At 49.3% G+C, this 21707-nt stretch overlaps 6 protein-coding genes across 6 annotated transcripts; 2 read left to right on the plus strand and 4 right to left on the minus strand.

Moving 5' to 3' along the window:
- Positions 1-1549: 1549 nt before the first annotated feature.
- K444DRAFT_515255 (DnaJ-domain-containing protein) lies at positions 1550-3283 on the plus strand (the record flags this gene model as incomplete). Its single annotated transcript, XM_024873582.1, has 3 exons — positions 1550-1659; positions 1713-3123; positions 3161-3283. The coding sequence occupies 3 exons, from the start codon at positions 1550-1552 to the stop codon at positions 3281-3283; spliced, it is 1644 nt and encodes a 547-aa protein (XP_024744075.1).
- A 274-nt stretch (positions 3284-3557) lies between these two features.
- K444DRAFT_516118 (putative cysteine protease atg4) lies at positions 3558-5011 on the minus strand (the record flags this gene model as incomplete). The annotated part of the gene is made up of 4 exons (XM_024873658.1): positions 3558-3951; positions 3999-4223; positions 4271-4439; positions 4489-5011. 4 exons carry the CDS (start codon positions 5009-5011, stop codon positions 3558-3560), a joined length of 1311 nt encoding a protein of 436 aa, XP_024744076.1.
- Positions 5012-5702: 691 nt separating this feature from the next.
- K444DRAFT_623378 (uncharacterized protein) lies at positions 5703-8122 on the plus strand (the record flags this gene model as incomplete). Its single annotated transcript, XM_024882274.1, has 3 exons — positions 5703-5802; positions 5867-7613; positions 7663-8122. 3 exons carry the CDS (start codon positions 5703-5705, stop codon positions 8120-8122), a joined length of 2307 nt encoding a protein of 768 aa, XP_024744077.1.
- A 411-nt stretch (positions 8123-8533) lies between these two features.
- On the minus strand, positions 8534-9104 carry K444DRAFT_514177 (histone H2b; the record flags this gene model as incomplete). The annotated part of the gene is made up of 4 exons (XM_024873536.1): positions 8534-8624; positions 8675-8762; positions 8821-8892; positions 9044-9104. Coding segments are annotated over 4 exons (312 nt in total), but the record flags the coding sequence as incomplete, so codon positions are not given.
- Positions 9105-10427: 1323 nt separating this feature from the next.
- On the minus strand, positions 10428-11417 carry K444DRAFT_689720 (uncharacterized protein; the record flags this gene model as incomplete). Its single annotated transcript, XM_024887752.1, has 3 exons — positions 10428-11163; positions 11197-11204; positions 11283-11417. 3 exons carry the CDS (start codon positions 11415-11417, stop codon positions 10704-10706), a joined length of 603 nt encoding a protein of 200 aa, XP_024744079.1. The 3' UTR covers positions 10428-10703.
- Positions 11418-19031: 7614 nt separating this feature from the next.
- Positions 19032-21287, minus strand: K444DRAFT_7828 (uncharacterized protein). Its single transcript, XM_024888709.1, has 7 exons — positions 21057-21287; positions 20670-20790; positions 20436-20622; positions 20178-20372; positions 19825-20123; positions 19473-19772; positions 19032-19383 (listed from the first exon to the last, which is right to left on the minus strand). The coding sequence occupies exons 1-7, from the start codon at positions 21162-21164 to the stop codon at positions 19283-19285; spliced, it is 1311 nt and encodes a 436-aa protein (XP_024744080.1). The 5' UTR covers positions 21165-21287; the 3' UTR covers positions 19032-19282.
- Positions 21288-21707: the final 420 nt, after the last annotated feature.

Raw genomic sequence — 21707 nt, forward strand, 5'->3', positions numbered from 1 at the left:
TGTAAGTTGGGCGATGTGGTTGGAGTTGAAGGAAAGATGGAGGAGTGCGAAGCAGCGAGACTTTATTCTGCCCGCGACAATTGGCGCTAGTGCTGGTGATCGCGAGTGAGAAAAATGGTGCTAACCTAATCGAGGTCCGCGCTCACAACAACACAAAACGGCGCACGGCGCACCTCAAATGCGACAGGCCAATAGAATCCATTGCTTCATCCACACCCCAAAATTTCGCGCCTGCACACCCGCATGCGCTCGTGCCCCCTAAACTCTCACTTCACTCCAATCTCCGACTCCGACTTCAATAGAAACATGTGCCCGTGCCATACAGTCCATCTCCACATCACTCAGAGGTTTCCTGAATTGTGAAGGTCTGGTTGCAGTATTCTACTCAGCCCAGGGAATTTGGAGGTCTCTAATTACACCTCTTCTCAATGGATCCCATCACTCAATCTCAGGACCGAGAAATAGAGAAATCAAACTTGGCAGTTGCGTCCAGAGACTGAACATGGTTCCGGAAATGGCAAGAATAAGGCAGGCTCTCCTTTCTTGATAAACAGGCTGGGAGCTTGAGCTTCTCCTTTCTCACTTCCTCTCAAATCCTTCAACTTATCAGCGCGAAGCCGAACGAGCGGATTGTGCCACCTACATCCTACAATTCCAGACATCATTTCCAAAGTCCTCCGGAAACTTCCAGTTCAGTCAGGCCACATCACTATCACAATGGCGGATAAGACGGCCAGGCAAGTACAGGAGGTAACCATATCGAGTAAGCCACCTCTTCTGACTTCGGGTAATGTTCCTGATAAATCTACAATACTTCGATAAAACACTCCAAAGAGGTGATGGAGAAGAGAGGTTGACTACTCGAGGACGATGTTGATACATTCAGTTTGCTCGGAGTGTTTTTACCTCGATCATCTTTCTCCGGTCAACGTTGATCATCTCACAACAACGAGTGGTCCAATTTACAATCGATTCGCGCTCTACTACTTCGCCGAGAAGCGTTGTCTGGTTGACCTCATGGACTACATAACGTGTTCCCTAATGTCAAACTACACGAAGTACAAGAGATTATAGAGCGTACAAGGAGGGGATTGAGGAGACGGTCCGGGTGCCAGAAGATAACGAGGATTCGTTCAGCTCCCGTATAAAATAATAAACGATCTACAAGTCGGACAATATTGACATTCTGGTTGTATAAGCAGCCAAATATCGTCGAACCAAAGTCCTTCTTTCACCATGGTGCCCACTGACCTCCCTAATAAGATAGAGGTGGCAAGGTCTGAGAAGTTGCATTTTCCTATTATATTTAGATTGTTAGAATTGTCTTGTGCCAAGTTACTTCGATTCTTCATTTGCCGCACAATACAGAAATGAGGAAGGTTGCGGGGCTGCGGATCCACTGCTGTAATCCCTGCACCTCTCTTCCCTGCTCGGCCAAACCCTGTATCAGCCGCTCCCGCGACAAATAATATTTTGAACTGGATTGGAGAACCCCGCAACTTTTCCAACATCTCGGCACTCTGCCCCAGAACAGAGTCCATGTCGAAGTATGGGCGCGGAGCAGTCTTCTGGGCGCGGTTCAAATGCCCAAGCCAGTGACGTTGTTAAGAGATGCTATTATGAAGTGCTGGGCGTGGAACGCTCTGCAACTGGTGATGAGTATGCAGCCAGTCCTTGAAGGCAACGGATTCACGGCTTATCTCTATCTGCAGGATAAAAAAGGCCTATAGGAGGAAAGCACTCGAGCTTCATCCTGACCGCAATTACGGAGATGTTGAGGCTGCCACTACAAAGTTCGCCGAAGTCCAGTCCGCCTACGAAGTTCTTTCAGATCCTCAAGAGAGAGCCTGGTATGACTCCCACCGCGACTCTATTCTACGGGGGGACAGCGGGCCAACAGAAGACCATTTCGAACACAACGTGCGACTCACCAGCTCTGCAGATATTGTGAGGTTGATCGGCAGATTCAACGCAAGTGCTCCTCTCACAGATGCGCCCAATGGATTTTATGGAATACTTCGAGAGACGTTTGCGCGACTTGCCAAGGAGGAGGAAGCAGCCTGCGATTGGGAAGGACTCGAGGTTACAGACTATCCGGATTTTGGGACGGCTGTTGAGGACTACGAAGAGGTCGTCAAGCCTTTTTACAGAGTCTGGATAAATTTTACCACGAAGAAAACCTTTTCATGGAAAGATGCCTATAGATCAGCAGACGCCCCGGACCGAGCAACGCGAAGACTTGTGGATAAGGAAAACAAGAGATTGCGGGATGAGGGGATTCGAGAGTTCAACGACGCCGTGCGGTCACTGGTTGCTTTTGTAAGAAAGAGAGATCCACGATATATTCCCAATTCCCAGTCCGAGGCAGATCGCCAAAGGCTCCTTCGAGAAGCTGCTGCTGCACAGGCGGCACGATCGAGAGCCGCCAATCAAGCCAAGCTAAAGGAGCACATAACACCTGCCTGGGCACAGACACAGCAGGCCGAGGATGATGGTCAGTTCTCTGAATCGGAGGAGTCGGAAGTAGAGCATATTGAATGCGTTGTCTGTGGCAAGACTTTCAAGAGCGAAAAGCAATATGAGACTCACGAGAAAAGTAAGAAGCACATCAAGGCAGTGCAACAGCTTCAGAGGGAGATGCGAAAGGAAAATGAGAGGTTAAACCTTGATAACTTATCCAGTGGCCAACTTAATAACACTGCCTCTCGGCCTGACAGTTTAGATAATAACCAGGAAGAAACCAAGAAGGACACGAAAGCACCCTCTTCTGACCACCTGCCGAATGGTGCTTCGGACGGTCAAGGCGAAGGTCACAGTGCTATGAATACTACTGCAGAAACAATCTCAGAACAGGAACATAAAGTTCAGGTTGAATCTGCTTCTGATAATTCTGATCCTCCCGATGTGGACGAATACGCATCCAGACAAGACATCGAGAGTCGACGCTTTAGCTCAATCTTCGGGAAACTTGCACAGGGAAGCCTCGATGATTCAACTGCAGCCACATCAGCCGCCAGTGATGGTGATGGCAGCCAAAAGCTTGGGAAAGCCAAATTGAAGCGTGCGAAGAAAAAGGCTAGGCAAGAACAAGAAGACCAAGAAAGCCAAGAGGCAAGAATATTTGTGTCTTTATTCAGGCCACCCTACTAATACTGAGCAGTTCAGATGTGCAGCTTGTAATGAGCCGTTCACTTCCAAGACAATGCTCTTCAGGCATATCAAAGAATTCGATCACGCTCAGCCTGTGGCCCAGGCCGCGAACGGCAGGAACAAAAAGCGGTAGCTTCTATGTCGCATGGGAAAGGGCTTGATCTTATTGGGATACCACAATTCATAGCGAGGCGTTAAGAGGGAGTTTGTGGGCTTAATTACTGCAGCTTAGATCATCAAAAGTACAGTGGCTGCGAATACAAGTCACTGCTCCAGAATGTCCTGCATTTGGATGTTCAAGAAGCAGCTTGTGTGGGCTTGAATCTAAAATGTGGCCCTTCCCCCATAATCTGCGCCTGTGAAGACCCCACACCATCCCTGACCGTCCGGGCCCGTCCCAAAATGGGCTATGCATTCAAAAGAGTATTGCCATCGTCATCCTCATCATCAAAAGTCTCAACCTCGTCGATTGCACCATCTCGCTCGGTGCCCAGGCCATGAAGTGCTGGGTCTTTATCTGCCACATGGATCACTGCCTTGCCTTGGACTTCTTGGGTGGCCCTTCGCCATTCCTTCCAGTCATTCTCGTCACGAATAAGGAAGGCAATCAGCATACTTGGATCCATTTCCTTCACGTGGATTCTCCGTAATCTTCGGGTGTGACAAGAATCAATGTCCTCTTGAGCATAATTGTCGAGGTTTTCCGGTAGTGGTAGAGCTGGCCGAGTCATGTGAGGGTCGAGGTAAAAGAAGTAGGGCCCTTGCACGCCAATGAAATAGTGTGAAGAAGAGGGTTGGCCGCTGGTAACGTTAACATCAAAGCTTTGACGCAGATATCATGAGCTTACCCAGCAATCCCTATGGACTGCGGCATTTGTAACGAAGCCTTTAACGCCTCCCAATAAACGGGAGTTATTTTGTCCAAGCCAAGGCGAGTCCCCACCAGTATAAGGGTAGGGTTGAAGGTAAACCCACCAGGCTTTGCTATATTCATGAAAGCATCTTCATACACATCCAAGCCATCACCAGTAATGTAAACCCGTAGGTCTGATCCTTCGTGATTTGTTAATGCTCTGATCCCAGTCAGCAAGTGCAAGAAAGGTTGCTAAGTCAATCTTACTGAATACAGCGAGCAGTGGCCGAAGGTCCAAACCACTCTCCGGGATACTTCCCGCAGGCTGTGGCGCCATGTTCAACGAACTTGTGTATTGAATAGGGTGCTTTCGAATTATCCGCAAACAAGGATATGATCTTTCGCTCTTCGGTATCTTGTGTGCCACGTCTCCAAGCTGGTCAAGTCAATACTCTAAGCGTCCAGGAGACAGAATTTCATCTTACCTCTACCCATTCGCAGCATGACCAGGGCGTTCGCTAGAAGGCTTTGTCCAGACCTGATCATACACCCCCACCCTGTATCTGAAGTAAAACCAGCTGGCTCAACAAGTTGGCTTCGAAATCGTACGGCAAGGGACATTGACGATAGTGCTTTCGGGTCCTGCGACTTAGGAATAATCGGGAAATTCGAACGGTAGGTAAGCCATATTCTGGCCTCGAAATCATCCAGGAAAGTCGAAGGCCAACCTCCATCCTCTCCATTTCCAGAATCGCCAGAAGTCAACTCAGAGTCAATACTGCTCGCAGTGCTATCTGGAGGCGTCACAGGATGGGCTGGCTGAGGTGCCGCCACACGGGGAGGCTTGGATTCTTGCGGAGGAGAGGTGGAAGAGGAGGTGCGCGGTTTTGGAGAGATCTTGTATTCTTTGCCTAAGCACCATATTGGAGAGTCTGAGGCTGTGTCGACTGATGGTTCGGGATCCCAAAAGTACTGTACGATCCGCTTGTATCGGTCAACTGTTGTCATCGTGGCTCCCTATGCTGCTCGAGCCTGGGCGTTGAGTGGCATCGACATTAATGGTTTGGATCGCGGGGAATGTGGAGCTCGAGCTTGTTTGGGGGATATGAAGCGGTTGCAGGAAAAGTCTTCGAAGAGGAGGGGGAGAAGGAGGGTTGAACAGGAGTTCGAGGGTTCTCTGAATGACCCCTCTGGCACTCGATCATTCACGCGTGAAGCTTACAGAGAGAGACAGCCAGGCTGCCGATGACCCAGTCACTAGGTTTCTCGCTTGAGGTGCTTGAGGTGGCGTATCAGCTCTATCCTGCTTCTGGGCAAGGCTGCACAACGCTTTTGGATTTGATGGCACATTAGAATACACGGTTTTCATGGAAGCAGGATGAGTTCTCGAATTCCATTTAGAATTCAGCACTGGGCTGCCTAACGAGTAACAGCCGCTTCCCAAGAAACTAAAGGATCACCACTGCTGGTGTAATTGATGATGGCATTCTGTTTGTTGTCGCCTTATCGGCGATAAGGCTGTTAGCGAGCTGTACCTGACGAGATTGTTTGGCCAAACATTGTACAAAGCAACTCACTGGCGTCGTCCTTCTCACGCTTGCGCAAGAGGAACCACCCCAAATCCATCGAACTACCTCTCCTCTTAGAGGAATGAATGTCCACCCATGATTTGACGATCTGAACGTTTGATCCAGTTAGGATGCCACGTACCAAGAAAGCAGCGCAGCGGGGCAACCACCACGGTAGATCTCGCGGTGGTCAATTTAATGGCACAGAATCGCCCAGGAGAGGACATGGTGGTAAGAGCCAGCATAAACATCTGGTGTGGTGATGATTGGAACTCAAAAGCTGACGCACTCGCAGGGTTCACATTGCAGGAGGAAGCTCGCAATACGGAGCGGCACCAATCTTTCTGGGATACGGATCGACGATTGAGGGACACAAGGGTGAACTTTGTCAGTGCCGGGACTCTTGAGTCAACGAAACCAAAGGACACAGAAACTGCTCTTGCGGAAATGACCCTGGATTCCGATACTACCCCCGATAATACGGACGAGGCCCAGACAGACGTCCATTTCTCGGCATCTTCAGCTGATGCTCAAAAAGCGTCAGATTCTAGGATTGATCAAGCTGATATCCAATGCTCTACTGAGAATAGGACATTCTCCGACTTCGTCGTTGACACTGAAGGCGGCGAACCTATTCACACTGACATTCCTCCCCCTCGCCTACGATCCGTCTCTCCAACCCCGTCTAATTCCAGCGAGGAGGTGATTTTGTTTCGTGGACGAGATCAGCACGGGAGAGGTCTTTCCAAGGCACCCCAAGCCACGAGATCGACAAGCACCATAGACGCGAAGATCAGGATCGTTGAAGATAGGATTCACGAGAGAGAGGAGCTGCTACAGGAAGTGCTTCGCCACAAAGAGTCTTCCATCCCGCCAGAGGTCTTAGCTGAAGCATCGTCGGCTGAAATGGATGGTCAGCGCTACAAGCAACGAGGCCATCCCAATCGACAGAACCGTGGCGCATCTAAGAAACAGACCGATGAGGACGCAATTCTTGCTGATTACATCGCGAATATGGATAATCAGGATGATGGAATACTCGGATCTTTTAATCAACATGAATTGGGTGGCTCAGCAGACGACACTTGGCGAGAAACCGGAGATTCTTCTGGAGATGCCCTGGCAACGACCAAACAGCCACAACAAGCTGGTTGGGAGCGCTCTGACATTTGTGATTTCGATGATTTGAGCACCTCGGATGGAGTAATGGGAGATGTGCTGGCCATACTATCCAAAAGAGATCGACAGACAGGCGTACAGTATCTCGTTGTGTGGGAAGATCAAACAGTTGATGACGCCAGATGGATTCCTGTCAATACATTGACCAGTCTCTCCGCCTTATCACACATCGAGAAGTTTGAGGCCGAGGAGAAACTTGTGGCTGAGTTTGAGGATAATGGTGACGATGACACAAGTGATTCTGATGACGAAGGTGTCGATGGTGTCGCTGATGAGGACGAGGACGAGGACGAGGAGGCTGATTTGGTCAAGAAGAAGATTGAGCTCATGAGCGATGAGCGAATTGCAAGACTCTTGGCCAAGCAAGAGGAGCTCGGAATGGGTTCTGTAGAGCTCATGTTATTTGACGAAGAGGCTGATGGAGAGGAGGGAGACGACTCGGAGTTCCCCAGAACTTCCTTCACACCTATAATGCTTCCGTCCAAGAGGAGACAACCAAGGGGTGTAGGGTCTCAGCGGGCACGAGGCGATTTCCCTCCTGCGAGTCTGTTAGCCGATGCCTATGACGGATTTGATGTGATGGATTTTGACCGACCAAGTCTGAAGAAGAAGCCCAAGGGTCGTAGAGGAAAGCTCGAGTTTGATCTCTCAGACTCGGAACTTGAAGCGTCAATGCAAATGGCTTGGGACAACGACCGAATCAAGAAGAAAGAAAGAAAGCAAGAACGGGAGGAACTGCGAGCACAAGGTCTACTTGGAAGCAAGAATGGCAAGCCCGACTTGAAGCAGAAGTACAAGGAGGGAATGGGAATTCATGTCGTCAAGGAGGAGATCAAGAAGTTCTTAATGGGCAACGATACCACGTGAGTTTCGTTATTTGTGAATGATTAGGTTTCTGACTAATTCTGATAGGCTCTCGTTACCTCCCATGGACAAAGCAGACCGCAAGGTTGTTCACGAGCTTGCAAATGCTTTCCACATGAAATCAAAGTCTGCTGGAACCGGCAACAATCGATTCCCCATCTTGATTCGAACAACGCGCACCTCGGTCTATGTGGAGCGTAACTTCAACGCCGTTGAAGAAAGACTGAGCCGTCGTTTCCTTCCCCGGATGGATGTTGGTGGTAGAAGATCTGGTGCTGGCGCCAAACGCGTGAAAGGAAGCGGTGGTTTCAACAACGCGTCAGTCAGCTATCGAGACGGTGATATTGTGGGTGCATCCGCACCAGAGCTGGGAGCTGAGAACAGAGGCCGGGCGATGCTTGAGAAGATGGGCTGGAGCTCAGGCACGGCTCTTGGTGCTCTCAACAACAAAGGCATTCTGCAGCCAGTCTCGCATGTTGTTAAGACCACGAAAGCCGGTTTGGGCTAATCGATTTGCAGCTTTTCGAGGGGTTCCTATGTCTGATTATTTTGCAATTAACGATCCCCCTACGAAGGTGTAGCAAGCTCCATAGAAATGAATGAGACATTGTTCCGGGTTGCGTAATTCTGCCCGCGTGTCAGACAACTGCATATCAAAAATCACAAGGCAATTGAAAGACGAGTTATTGATTTTTGATGTTCATTGAATTGTCCTCTTGAATTCCCTATTCTCAAGACTTATTGTACAGCCACGTACCCCGAAAGCAGACCGTGAAGACATTTGCCCCCAATAAAAGCAGACCATCCATAACGCATTAAAAGAGACCCGAAGATCCCGGAGCCACTCGAGCCTCATCAAGCTAGATGACCCAAAGCCAAAGCAAATCCGACACCTTATGAAAAACCCAAAAAGGAAAGCCTATTTCGTGGATGAAGAGTACTTTGTGACAGCCTTAGTACCTTCCGAAACAGCGTGCTTTGCGAGTTCACCAGGGAGAATGAGTCGGACACTGTGCGCATTGTCAGCAGGGGCTCGAACGAGCGGAGGTGAGAAACATACGAGGTTTGGATCTCTCGGGAAGAGATGGTGGACTTCTTGTTGTATGCGGCGAGCTTCGAGGCCTCGGTTGCGACACGCTCGAAAATGTCTGAAAACCGCGTCAGTAATCTGGAAATGGGTGCGCGGTGTAGATGGGGAATGCATACCATTGACGAAGGAGTTCAGGATCGACATAGCGCGGTTGGAGATACCAGTGTCGGGGTGGACTTGCTTGAGGACTGCAATTGAAGAGTTAGCAAAATGTTTGAAATGGAAGACGCGACTCGATGTTGATAGGTGAAGGTGAAGTGGATTAGAGGCCGTGTTGTGATGTTGTGGACGCGCCAAATGCTTGGAAAATGACGCGACTTCGAGGAAATGGATTCGTACCTTTGTAGATGTAGGAAGAGTAGGTCTCCTTGCGAGTCTTGGTTCGCTTCTTCTTGTCACCAGTCGCAGCGGTCTTCTTGCCGGCTTCCTTCTTCTCGGCGGGGGCCTTGGAGGCAGGTGCCTTGGAGGCGGGCTTCTTCTCTGCTGCGGCTTTGGGAGGCATTTTGAAGTGGTTGGAAGTTAATGGACGTGGAAGTCGTAAAAGGTGTTTGGATGAAGCTGATGAAGTTGGATGGATGCGTGGTTGGGCGTGGTTGGTGCTTGTGTTGATGGTGGGAGAAAGAAAGAAAAGGATTGAGGGCAGGAGTCGAAGTTAAGTACTCCAGACGATTTCACGCTAAAACCAGATCAACCACCTTTTAGCGTGACTTTTGACAAGCGAAGCAACAACAAAAATGGCGCTAGTTCGAATTCGCGAATGCACCGCAAGCACGGACTTTGTGCCGTAAGGCATCAGCTGGTGGTTTAAGGCAGAGTTAATTTACTAGGGCACACCGATGTTGTTGTGGGGAGGATTGATCCACGCACGCCCATGCTCATTCTCGTGACATTGTGGCACTTTCTCCATTTCTCCATCAACACCCTCGAACTCGCACTCAAGCCGAAAACCCAGCAAGACAGGTAGCGACACAACGGCAGCACCGCATTTCAATGCTCAAACGAAATCCCTTCTGTACCACAATCTTGTCATGCGCTAAAGATTTGCTTATTGGGAAGCCTCTTCACAACACGAGGATGGTAATAAATTTTGTTGTGGTTGGCTCTCTCATCTAATTAATCACCATCGTAGGTGCTGCACTGTTGCGGGTTTCTCGTTCCCCCAGTTCGCGTCTTGCTCTCTTGTCCCCATGGATCCTCTTTTCTTGTCTTATGGACCTGTTCAAGGCAAAGTTTGCATCGGCCTAGTAGGATCACTGCTGATATTGTGTGCTTAATAACAGAATGTCTGACAAGTCCTTTCCTTCCTCCCTCGTATTGTTGCTCAACCTCTCCCGCTGCAAAATGCGAACACCCAAATCCCGACCACGGCTGGGCAAATGGCACTGCTCTACCCTGCTTTGACGATGGCTGGGTGAGGTGAGATGCCTCAGTGGCTCTAATCGCTGTGGACGTCCTATCCATCTTGGTCGAATCAAACTGCCTCTGAGCAGAAATGTTTCAGCGGATCCCGGACTCGTTCATACAACGAGGTCGAGGCAGGGCACTTGGAACAGTCACATGCACAGAACCCCGTCGGACCCGAAAACCGACTATGGAGTCGCTTTGTCGCGAGTAGCGAGATCGAAACTGTGCGCGTTCATCGCTCGATCGCTTCGATACATCATCAGTGAACCCGGTGGAAGCTCCTTTTGCCCTTCAAGAGAACGTCGGTCGGCTCACGATAGACATGGAGGATTTGACGATGGACGTCCTTTCGTTGATGCGGTCGGATAGGTAGAAACAGTAGGTCCCCTGGAGTAGCCTGTCAAACGTATGGCTTCAGAAGAGCTGATTACGAATCTTCTTTATACTCTCTGTGGACCTCGGCCTACACGGGAACAGGCCCTCTTCAACCCTCTCGATAGCTTCGCGAGTACCAAAGCAAAGATATACGATGCCGCCGAAGAAGTCTGATCTCGAAGGAGCATGCTGTGTGGCGTGCTATCATGAATGCTTGCTCTCAGTTTCGCATGCCCGGCAGGTTTCTCTGCCTGGGCCGCAAGGGATCACCTATTTCTGTGGCACTCCAAGTCTCGAGTTCTGAAGCTTTACGTTCGATTCTACGGACACTCTCTTCTCCCTCAGATTTGATATCCTCAATCCGTTCTTCAAGTAGATCCTTGCTCTCATCGACTTCCCGTACATGTCGCTCGAGAACCGCTTCCTCGTTTGCTGCCGCATCCTTCAATTCCGTAACTTCCTTCTGCAAAGCTTCGTATTGTCGCACATCTTTAGACTTCTCGGCTTCTGCCGCCTGCTTCTTGTCGAAATCATCTTCTAATTTATATCGGGCATCCTCAAGTTCGCTCTCGTGTCGGAGCTTTGCAAGCTCTTCCTGCTTGTGATTGTCGATGGCGTATTTTGATTTCTTGACCTCAGCCTTTTGGTTCGTCCATCTCTCGATGTTTCTTTTCCCGGTCCTGGTCGGATTCGAAAGTAGACTCGTCTCTTACGAGGCCGCCTACAGGAATTCTTGTTTGAGTTGCGGCGCCGAATCTCTGGTCAATCCTTCAGCGCTAGAGGAAAAATCCATTCTTACCTGCACTCTCTTCTGCTGCCAATTGGACATCCGGAGACTCTTCGGTTTCCAGATCTGTGCCGCTTTTGCGGTTCGTGTATCGAGCCTCCAAAGCCTGTTTTGATGTCGGCGGTACTTCTTTCGATCAAACGACATGTTGCTTGAGTGCTTTGAACTTTCAAAGCCTCCACTGTTTGCGTCCATCCGAGGTCGCCTCTGCCTATCCGTTCAAGCAATTAGATTTTATCCTTGAGTTTTGACCCTACCGCTCCGCCTCTTCATGATTCTCCATTGAGTATACAAAGATTAAGGATCGGAGGCAATCCCCTGCTCCTCCTCTGAAATGCGAGAGAATATTGCACTTTAAGACTTGCTCCCAGCGCCAACGCATTCAATCCTGCGCCGCTCCTTTCCGTCGTTGTTATGGTCCCCTTCGATGCAACTTCCCAAAGAGAATTCGTGTGGAGGTGGCAGGTGCCCCCGAGCGTAAAGGCCCAGAATTCCTGCCACTTTTGTTTTGTCGCCAGCTAGGCTTTAATCTCCACCTTCAACCTGTCCATCCCAAGACGTCCTTCGCCGCGGTCCCCGCAGCCTCAAAAGTCGTAGTTCTCAGACTCGGAGAATCGCGGCAAGCTCCGATTTACTCAAGCATTGGCAACCCCTGCTACGTAAATCTGACGAGACCAGCTGCCTCCCCACATTAACCTCCTCCACCATACTTTCAACCCTGGAGCACAACTTTGCAACCCTCCCGACGATTTGCGTCAACATGCATCTCAAAAGCTCCTCTCAGGCTCGGCAGGAGCAGCGTTCTATGCCTCTTCGCGAGCTGTCTTGGCAAACAACGATACTATGATAGTCAGAAAGCGGGCCCTCCCGTAGATCGAAGACAACCTACGCTCGCACACTGAAGGGGCCTCTCTACTTCCATCGAGGAGCAAAGAAAGCACTGTTCCTTCCATCTCATGAATTACGCCACGCCTTCTCCCTTGCCCGGTTGACATACATCAAACTCAACAGCCACCAGCCGGCAGAGCCGTACCTACGTATGCGTACATTATCGCGCATCCGATAGGCCACTTCGTCCTCCCAACCATTGTCATCTGTTATGCCAGATGCCAGAAGACATCCACGTTAGATGCGATCGGCGATCGGCGCGCCGCCTTAAATCCTATCAGATGGGAGAAACAAGCAGTCAGCTTCGCAACATGGGGATTTATTGCTGTCAATAAAACCCCATTTCCTTGTACAGAAACCATGACCAGTCTCGCAATTTCCAAGTCGAACAGCTAGCTCTTCTCGTTGCCGTAGAGCCACCCAACCCCTGCCAGTTTGTCTCGAACAGATGTATTCCAGAGGGGCTCATCCCTTGATGGCGAAGGGTAGGCACACCCGCGGATTGCAGGACTGAGGATAATCTTGTCAGGCCAGAAATGGCTTGAATCTCAGATTCCTGCCTGGAGAACTTGCATCTGCCTATTCATGGCAGGAATTCCTTCAGATTCCGCCTTCGAACGCAGGCTGACCACTCACTCCGCCAATTTGGAACCATAGTAGACTTGTCTCGATTCGTTGGAGCAAGCGGAGTCACTGTCACCTCAATTGCAGCTGCCTGCTCAAACCTCTCCGACCATATGTTCCCACTACGATATCATGAGACTTCACCTCCTTAGAGGTGCATCGGCGAGATGGCGCCTCCGCGATTTGGCTTGTCTCAGACACTTGTTTAAGGTTGTAATTGGGCTAGAACCCCAATCCTCCGTTGTCATCTCTAGCAGGTCGTCCCCCTCACCGATCTTGTTTCCGTTGCAGAGCCTCTTAAAGATCTAGCATTTGAACATGGTCGGTGTGTGGGGTGTTTTGAGGTTGGAGTTCCCTACCTTCCCACCCTGGAAGTCAATGGTGACATGTTAACAACATTAGCATCAACATCACCGGCGCAAAACTCTTCTCCTGGTCAGAATTGCTACTTCCAGGGAACGGGTCGAGCACACTTCGCTAGCAACTGTCCCACTGCCAAGCTGCATCCTTTAAGCTAAGATTCTGTACTTATTGGAGCCTCCTTCACAATTTACAACCGCCCCGCTGTATCTGGATCATCGGCCGCCACACAACTACAAGCGGCTCGATATAGGATCCAATTGAAACACGACACCTTCACCGAGAAGCACCGCTTGAACGGATAGAATACACGACGGTGACTCTTCCTGGCACCTAAGACGGGACAAAAAGTTACAAATTCTTGCGAGGAGCGTATGACACGCCGCAGTAGGTTCATTACTGTGCTAGTCCACCTCTTCCGCACCCAGTGTGCAGTAAAAGGCACGTTGATATCGAACAACATCAAGTCATGTGTTGGCAAATTGTTCTGCTGTTCCCTTCAGCTTGTTCCTGCACCTCATTCCCATCATTTGATGATGCTCCTTCTCACCTGCTTAGTCGAAACTGGCCTTGCCTGCATTTGATCTTGGCAATCTAGAACACATTCAGCATCATGCCCAGTCCTCCACGAGCTCTTGTTGAAAAATCTGCCCACTATCAACAGTCACTGGGGCAGGAGCACATACCAAAAAGGCGGGCATATCGTTGGAAGTCATCATCTAGCTCCCTAGAACAGTAGTAATAGATTTAACAATATGATGCCTCATGGCGCTTGCGAGCGGCGGTAATATTTTGATATGATGCCACAACGCGCTCAAAGATGCGGTAAATTAATCGCCTCTCGTTTAGTCGGCTGAATGGAGCAAACTCACCGCTTGGGAAGCTTTTATGTGTTATTACGCCCTTGATCCCGCATAATGATTTGTTACGCCACTTGCGGTGGAACCGGGCCGTGTCTGGCACAAAACTGTCGTCCCACCAGAGCAACAATTCGTCCTTTCTTGGCTCATTTGACGGCGGTATCAAACCTGCAGTTGCGGCTGCGATTAATTGATCCAGGCTCGTGAGTGCCCGCAAACGGTACACCCCGTTGTATTTTCCATTGTGGAAGGCCAAAAATGGCGATTGTGCATGGGGGCTTCCGAGCGGTAGTTGGTCGTTGCACGCCAACTGGTGTATATTGAAAGTTTAGTATGCTAGCCACCAGCGCAGCCATCCCGCACCGCACCGGGTATGCCCGTAGCACTGCAGCCTCGGAGAACGAACCAGATATTTCTGGGGTGTCTGCCAACCACCGTCGCCCCTCGTGCAACTGCCACCAGATTGACGAACTGTCTTATTGCGTAGTCCGCATTGAGGATAGGCGCGCGCCCCTTCCGTCGCACTCTCCACGCCCAGCGTGGTGAGGCATCATATTGTCAAATTTTACCACCCTAGGTGAAGTGCGAGCGGATTGTGGAAGTGTTTGCATTCGGAGGTTTGCAGACAAGAGGAGGTTCGAATCCTTCACCCCAAAAAGAGTCCACCTTTACGTCGGTGTTGTGAGATAAGTAATTGCAGAAGTTCCTGTGATGAACCAACGGATTCAATAGTACCGGCACTCGTCACGCAGATGATTTGAGATTTCTGGGTATGGGCATGGGCTTGGGCATCAGAGACAAACGTTCTTGTGGCCAAGGGTGAGCGTGGCAACCCTCTCGCAAGTTGATATGTAGACGAACTCGTTACTTTTCCTGTTGTGGCTTCGTGTGCAACAGTAGTGGAATGCAGATCTCCAGTTTTCCCTTCATTAATCTCCTTGACGCCCTTTTGAATCCTATTAGCGCTTGATCTCCTGGCGCTCTACCACATTTTCGTGGCTCTCATTATCTAATCTTCTATTGCATTCTCTGTTTAGTCTTCTTCTCTGATTCAACAGCCTCCATCGATCTGTTAAATCGCCTTCATGCCTCGGCATAACCAATAGCTTTTATTTCTACAGATGACATTGATCCTCCTGGTATACGCGACCACTTCATCACCCTCTCCTTCGATGACTCCAGTGGTGTCTAAATCACTACCTTGGTGCCCTTGGTTGTAGCACCTTGGCTTGATACCACGTGTGCTACGTCGTTGCCCCCAATCTTTATTGCGTCTTCTACATAAGAGCCAACCCTACTTGGAGTCCTACTGCGGCACCTCTCAGTTGACGCTTTATGTGCTTCCCCTCTCTTTCTCACTCGAGGTCCTCTGCCTATTCGCCAAGTCCCTTTACTCTCTCGTATACGCCCCTTGAGAGCCGTCTTCTCGTTTGCTGACCCGTCTATCAGGCACTTAATCTCCTCCCGTAGTTCTCCACATAGTTGTAGAGTTCTCTACTCTTGGTGCCAATTCCTTGACACAGACGTCTTCAGCCTCCTATCTTGCATCTCTAGCCATCCTTTTGTGCTAGAGCTTAGAGCTCTCTCAGCACCGCCGATCTTCGGCGGAAGAACATCCTTGACCATATCAACCTTCTATCGTCCAATCTAAGCCCACCAACTTTTACCAAAGTCCAGATTGAAATTTTGAGCCCTTTGACAAGATACTGAAGTTTTTGGGTGTATTTGCTGGATCATCCACTGGCCGCCGCCTTTGAAGTCGGAAATTAAGGAGCAAGGCGGGAGGGGGGTTATTTCTTGATCTTTCAAGCATTTCTCCCAGGAATAACCTTCGAGCTCTCCCTAATTGTACTTTAGCCTTTGACTTATCCTCATGGTCTTTTTTCCTTTCCATCTTAGAGAGAATCTCCATATTCTTTCTTTCCGCAGATATCTTCCTCAACACTCTATTTCACAGTTTCTGGCTCCGCGGCCTGAACTCGTGGATTTGGGATGCTTCGGCCCAGGCTTTATTCTCGATCTTAACTATATTGTCTGTTTATTCTTCGCGTTTAGAGGCTCCGTATTGAGATAAGTCGGTTGGCATATCTTCTGCGAGTCTAAGATGCTTGACCTCGTGTTGCGCCGAGTTCTCACGGCGGTGCTTAAGTGTATTTGGAGGCCAGATAGTCTTTGTGATTATCGGAGGATCACCCAAGTCGACTGATTCCGCCTTCATACCTTTCGTCAACAGTCCTTGGGTCGTTTGTGTGTGGGCTTCCAAGTCAACAGCTCCTGCTTAGCATTTGGCGTGCGAGTTCGCCGGTTGAAATGCTGAGATGCAAAGCGAATGCACTCAACATGGCTAATGGTTGGGCACACTCCTGGAATACACTGAACGCATTTTACTCTTCTTGTGCCATCGAGTCGCCTGCTCAGCCCTTGCCCTTGTTTTTGCATGTCGTTCACTCATTCTCCTCCTCTTAATTACAGCACTGCTCCTCCTCGACCACGAACCCACGAACAACTTCAGGCGCTTTCTCCGGTCGATCTTCGAATCCAACAATCCTCTGCATTTGCTTAGCTTCCAACTATATTTTTGATGTTCTAATGGCACACTGAAAGGCCGGGGGTTGGGAAGGTTCTAGATATAGTATTTAGATCCTTCATTTTGTAAATCGGCTCTAAATTATGAATTTCGGTGTGTAGGTTGTCACTTCAACAGTACAGGCTCTGACCCCGTGTTGCATTCCGTCCATCCGGGGTATAGACTGCCAAGACGGCGTGCGAGCCTCGGAACATTAGTACTCGAGTTTTGAAATAAATAGCGTTCGCTCCTCGCGGGCTAGAGACCGGAGCCGTGCGAGCTCTTTCCTCATGCCCGAAACCTAATTGGGAAAATCATTGTACTGTAGCTTGAAAATCCCGTGACAGATCTGAGACCTGGACACTCAGAATAATATGAGGGGCTCAAAAGGTGAGAGCATTGAATGTTTAGGAATCTGAGGGGCTTTCGGACATTTCGAGTTAGGCGTACCATAAAGCGAGGGGCAATGCAAAAGTTCAGCTTTCCATCTGACTACCACATGGGTCCTGAATCATAGGTTAACGGTTCGGTTCTCTCATTTACACGAGCGAACGCAAGTTGTGAGATGGAGCACATTGAAAGGCTGATAGATGAGGAAAGGCAAACTCAACTCTTTCCACTTGTATGTCCTGGGGGGAAATACTAATATTTACTAACTCTGACCTCTCAAATTTGTCCCAATTGTGGTCCACCCCATGGGCTATATTCGTTCCCTCAAGGATCTCAAGGTCAGAGGAAGATTTCCAGCCAAACTCCCACCACACAACACTGCTGAAATTGTACTTCACTTAGAAATCGCCTCAAGAGTCTTGCATGGGGTCACAAATCTCGTACCGCCCCTCTTTTTATGGGGTGGGGGTTTCTCGCCGATTATTATGACTGCTGACAACAGGCTTGTTGAAGAAGTCGCTTTTAAACAAGTACCTCCCTTGGGGGTCCTGAATATGCTTCAGGGGAAGGCTGGTTATGGACTGAGGCACTTAATTTAAATTCTGAATTGCTTCATTTTGATGTTCGAACCATCCCTCGCATATGTCCCAGAAGTTTCAAAACACCTCACGAAATATTGAAAGCCATCTAATAATTTCGACCAACGCTCATTTGGATATTGAGGGGAATACATAATGGCCAGATTGTTCCAAGATAGACCATCAATAGTAGACTAATGCGGTGGTATAGCGAAGTTCACGGGAAGGGTTCGAAGTGGGCAAAGGAGAGGCACGCATTTTTGTCATCCTCAATCCATTGGGACACGTATCAAATTCAGAAAGAGACGGTGAGGACTTTCAATGTATAGTGCGACCATGCAGAAAACATCAGGATGAGAAAGTAGCTGAAATATTCAAGTTGACTTACGATAGTGGCAATTTTGAAAATGAGTTTTGCTTTTCTGTCCATGGGGATGGGGGTTCATTAGGCGCCGGGATTCTACCTAGTATCCCAAGCTTATCTTTAACGGGAGTGAATTTGGTCGTGAAGTACAAATACACTGCAACAGCTTTGCTATTTCAGCCAGGACAACCATTGCCTTCAGAACCGTCTCAAGGACTATCCAAGTCGATATCTCCAGAATGGATTGTTTTTCTTAGGTTTCGAACTCGGTACGCAAGGTTTGAACAGCCTCTATGTACTAGTTGGCTTCACTAGCTTGTGCATTTCCTCAGATTCCTTTGAGCTTCTACATGGCTGTCACTTTGAATGGGAAGATTGTGCTTCTAGTATCACTCAAATTTTGAGATGACCTCTAATTCAAAGATCGCACTTTAGTCAAGTCCTCGAGCGACTTACTGAGCCTTGCTTTGATTGACTTAATCCGTGACCTGTCACTAATGAGTGGAGAATTTCCCCATCAAGTAGGCCAAATGTTTAGCAACCAAGAACGCTCTGCACAGGAGATGATGCTTTATCACGTCCCTGGGCTGAAGACCTGGTCTGGTAAACAGCTCTTTTTGGGTGTGTATGTAACGTCTAAAAAGAGAAGAGAGCGGGGAGCTCGAGCTAAGTACAGGGTACCACGCTAGGGCCAGGTCATGTGACGCTGACGTCACAACATGCTTGGTCTTTGCTCAAGCATCGATGAAACCATATGCAAGATTGATGTATCCCTGGTGACCCAGCTTCCGGTTCACCAGTGGCCTGTTACAGGTCCTCAGGTCCTCCTCCCTTGCACCCTACTCAATACAGGCAACCGGCCGAATTCAGCAAGATCTTGATTCAGAGCTTTCCTATTATGCCTGGCCCCAGATCGACCGACACTTTTTAGGTATCTAGTCCGTGGAGACGCACTGACAAACTATCAAGAAACAGGAAAAAACTCCCGAAGAATAGCTTAGGGTTTCTTTGTAGAATGCCTAGGATGCATCAAATTCCCATGAAATTTCCGACAGATGGGAAAGTATAAATTTCTGCTCATTTGAGACACCCACTACCACTTTAAAATCGAGAAAAGGTTGGAAATGTAAATACCAACCCCCTGTTCAAAATCGGACTCTGATACTGGAAAATATAAAACATTACCAATTACAATACTGGGTATCTATGTGCCTAATGAATCCTTGGCTGGTTGAGGCCTTGCCCATAACCGAAACTATCCGGGCCCGGCTCACATAGTCTGGCACCCGCCACCATCCGAGGGATGCTTGTATGAAGGACCAAATTGCCTATTTTTGAATTAGCATCGCCTTCAAGGGTAAGATATTGAACTCAGATAGTGCTTACTCGATCCCTGCTGCAGTTTCTATCTCAATCCTCTTAGCCCTCACCTCCTTTGGAAAGCTTTTCTCGAGGAATTTTTCAAGACCTTTGTCCACATTATCTTAAGCTCTGGTCAGCCTGTTCTAAATTCCCAATCGCGGTATCCATCGGTCTCAAAATCTAACGAAAGGCAAACAGAGTACAACTTACCTTCGTCGGCTTGCAGAACCACGTCCTCTCGACAAAGTGGACAGAACTTTCTCCTCTGCTTCTGCATCTTGACAGCGCAATTACTGCAGAAAATGTGCTGGCACTTCATGCGTACAGGTCGCCATTGGACCTCCGAGCAGATGGGACACGAATAGTCGTCCAGTTGAGGCACAATTTGGGAGAGGTCGGTTGACATTTGGGCACAAACTGCTTTGGCCATAGTTTCAGACATTATTGGATCCGATGCAATGATCTTTGGGAATGTTCTCCCTACGCCAAGATGAGTTCTTTTGTCAAATTCTGCTCACCGGTCAGTAGAGTTCAATGGCATGCATTGAAAGTGAGACCATACTTTTCAAGATCTTGGTAATGGCTATCTTGTTGATTTCTTGGAACTTCAAGTTCTTCAACAAAGTTACATTTATAGCAATGAAGCGATCAAACGCCGGACGACTCGCCGGTAACTTGAAGAGATCTGTAAGACCCCTTCTGGTTACCTCGCTTTGAAACCATTGCAACTGTCGTGCCGCGGCCGCATGGCTCCGACTTCCATGGTCAATTTCGTGTGTGGAGAAGAACACACCGGCCTGGAGGTAGACATCGATTAACTCTCTCCACCGGTACATATCTGTCTTGCGGAACATCTTGCGTCTATGCATTTCAGGTTAGCATCTAGGCTATGAGTGGTTGTAAGGACTTCCATACTGCGTAACAGTAGTGACCGCAGTGGATAGCTCCGTGATTTCGTCCCCCAGAGTTTTCTGCTCCTCCGATTGTAGGGCATCTAGAGAGGTTACATCGTCCAAGAGGATGTCGAAAAATTCGGCGTCGAAGGTCAAGGGGATTTCCACTCGTTTCACTCGTGGTCTATAAGGAAGGGCCGGCTCAGACAGCTCATGGCTTGCTCTCCACGACCGTCAGCATTTCATTTTACGGCTCCGAAAACAAGATAGGTCAACCCACTTATCGCTTGATGCTTCATTGGACTGGGTTTCGATTTCGGGGCTCCCTGAAAGAGAGTCCCCAGGCGTCCCTTTACGAGCCAAAGTTTCGAGATATTTTTTAGTACCGGGGGTCAACGCTGCATCAACAGCGACGCCATCCTCGAACTGGACAAATAAAGTGAGCCGTGGAATGGGTCTCTCGGTTCCTGAACTGGAATTAGTTGTGTAAGTTCAGGGGGAGGGAGACACTTACCATCAAATCTGTATTGGAAGGCACTTCCCCTCCTTCCACTTGATGTCTCTCGATCAGATAGTGTTTTTAAGTGAGCAAGAGTTGCACTGTCAAGACCGAGGCCGTCGAGCTCAGCTCGAACCTGTCATGCATTAGACATTGGAAAAGAAGCCGCCCCGTGCGAAGGCCTGGGATATAAGATATGAATGTGTAGAAAATGGATCTTGTAGCGCCACCATGTCCCAGCCCAGTAACTGACACTGCGGAGGTGGGTATAGATAGTAATACTATACCCTGGCCCTCAAGGCTTTTGGATTTACCACGCTGAGATTACTAGGCCCTGGAACTTCTCGGACATTCATATCTCATACTCCATTCCCACGGGAATCGGGACAAATATGGTCTCACCTTCTTCAGGCACTTTTTGAGTTCACCATAGGGTACGGCATGCTGGACCCAACGGGCAGGAAAGCCCTCGTTTGCCAAGGCATCCCGGAACTCACGAGCAAACTTCATGCTGGGGTCATCTCATGTGCACGTGAGCAGTGCACTGAATCCGAAGCGATGGTTCAGAGCTGAAACCACAGCCACCAGGAGAGAGGAGCACGGCGGGGAGGTTGTAAGGTTGGCAACTTTCACAGCACGGGTAATGGGGGTTGTCGATTGGCGGATAGCTATGCTATGGGATTCAGAGGAATGCGCGTGTTTGCGCTGAACTAAACGCTCGCTTGGGCAATTGGTCGGGATGGGGTCGGTGTCGAAATCAGAGTCGGAAGTACTGGGGGGTCGATTTGCAGTGGCTGAGTGCGTGTGTGTGTGCGTGTGCTTGGCTGCCAGTCATGAGTTGCAGAGGTGGCCGAGCTGGGAATCTGGGGGACATGGGATAGTGGATATTTATGAGGTGAGGATGAGGCGAGGGGAGGCGAGGGGGAGGCGAGCCGTGAGGGTGAGGGTAGGGTGAAGTGAGGAGGAACCGTGCTTGGTTCCATTGTTTTTGCACCACACGTGACACCGCTGCACCGCTGCGCCCCGCCACCTGCACCCTCCCCGCCCACGTGC

The sequence above is a fragment of the Hyaloscypha bicolor genome (assembly GCF_002865645.1).
Source record: "Hyaloscypha bicolor E unplaced genomic scaffold K444scaffold_10, whole genome shotgun sequence".
Lineage (NCBI taxonomy): Eukaryota > Fungi > Ascomycota > Leotiomycetes > Helotiales > Hyaloscyphaceae > Hyaloscypha > Hyaloscypha bicolor.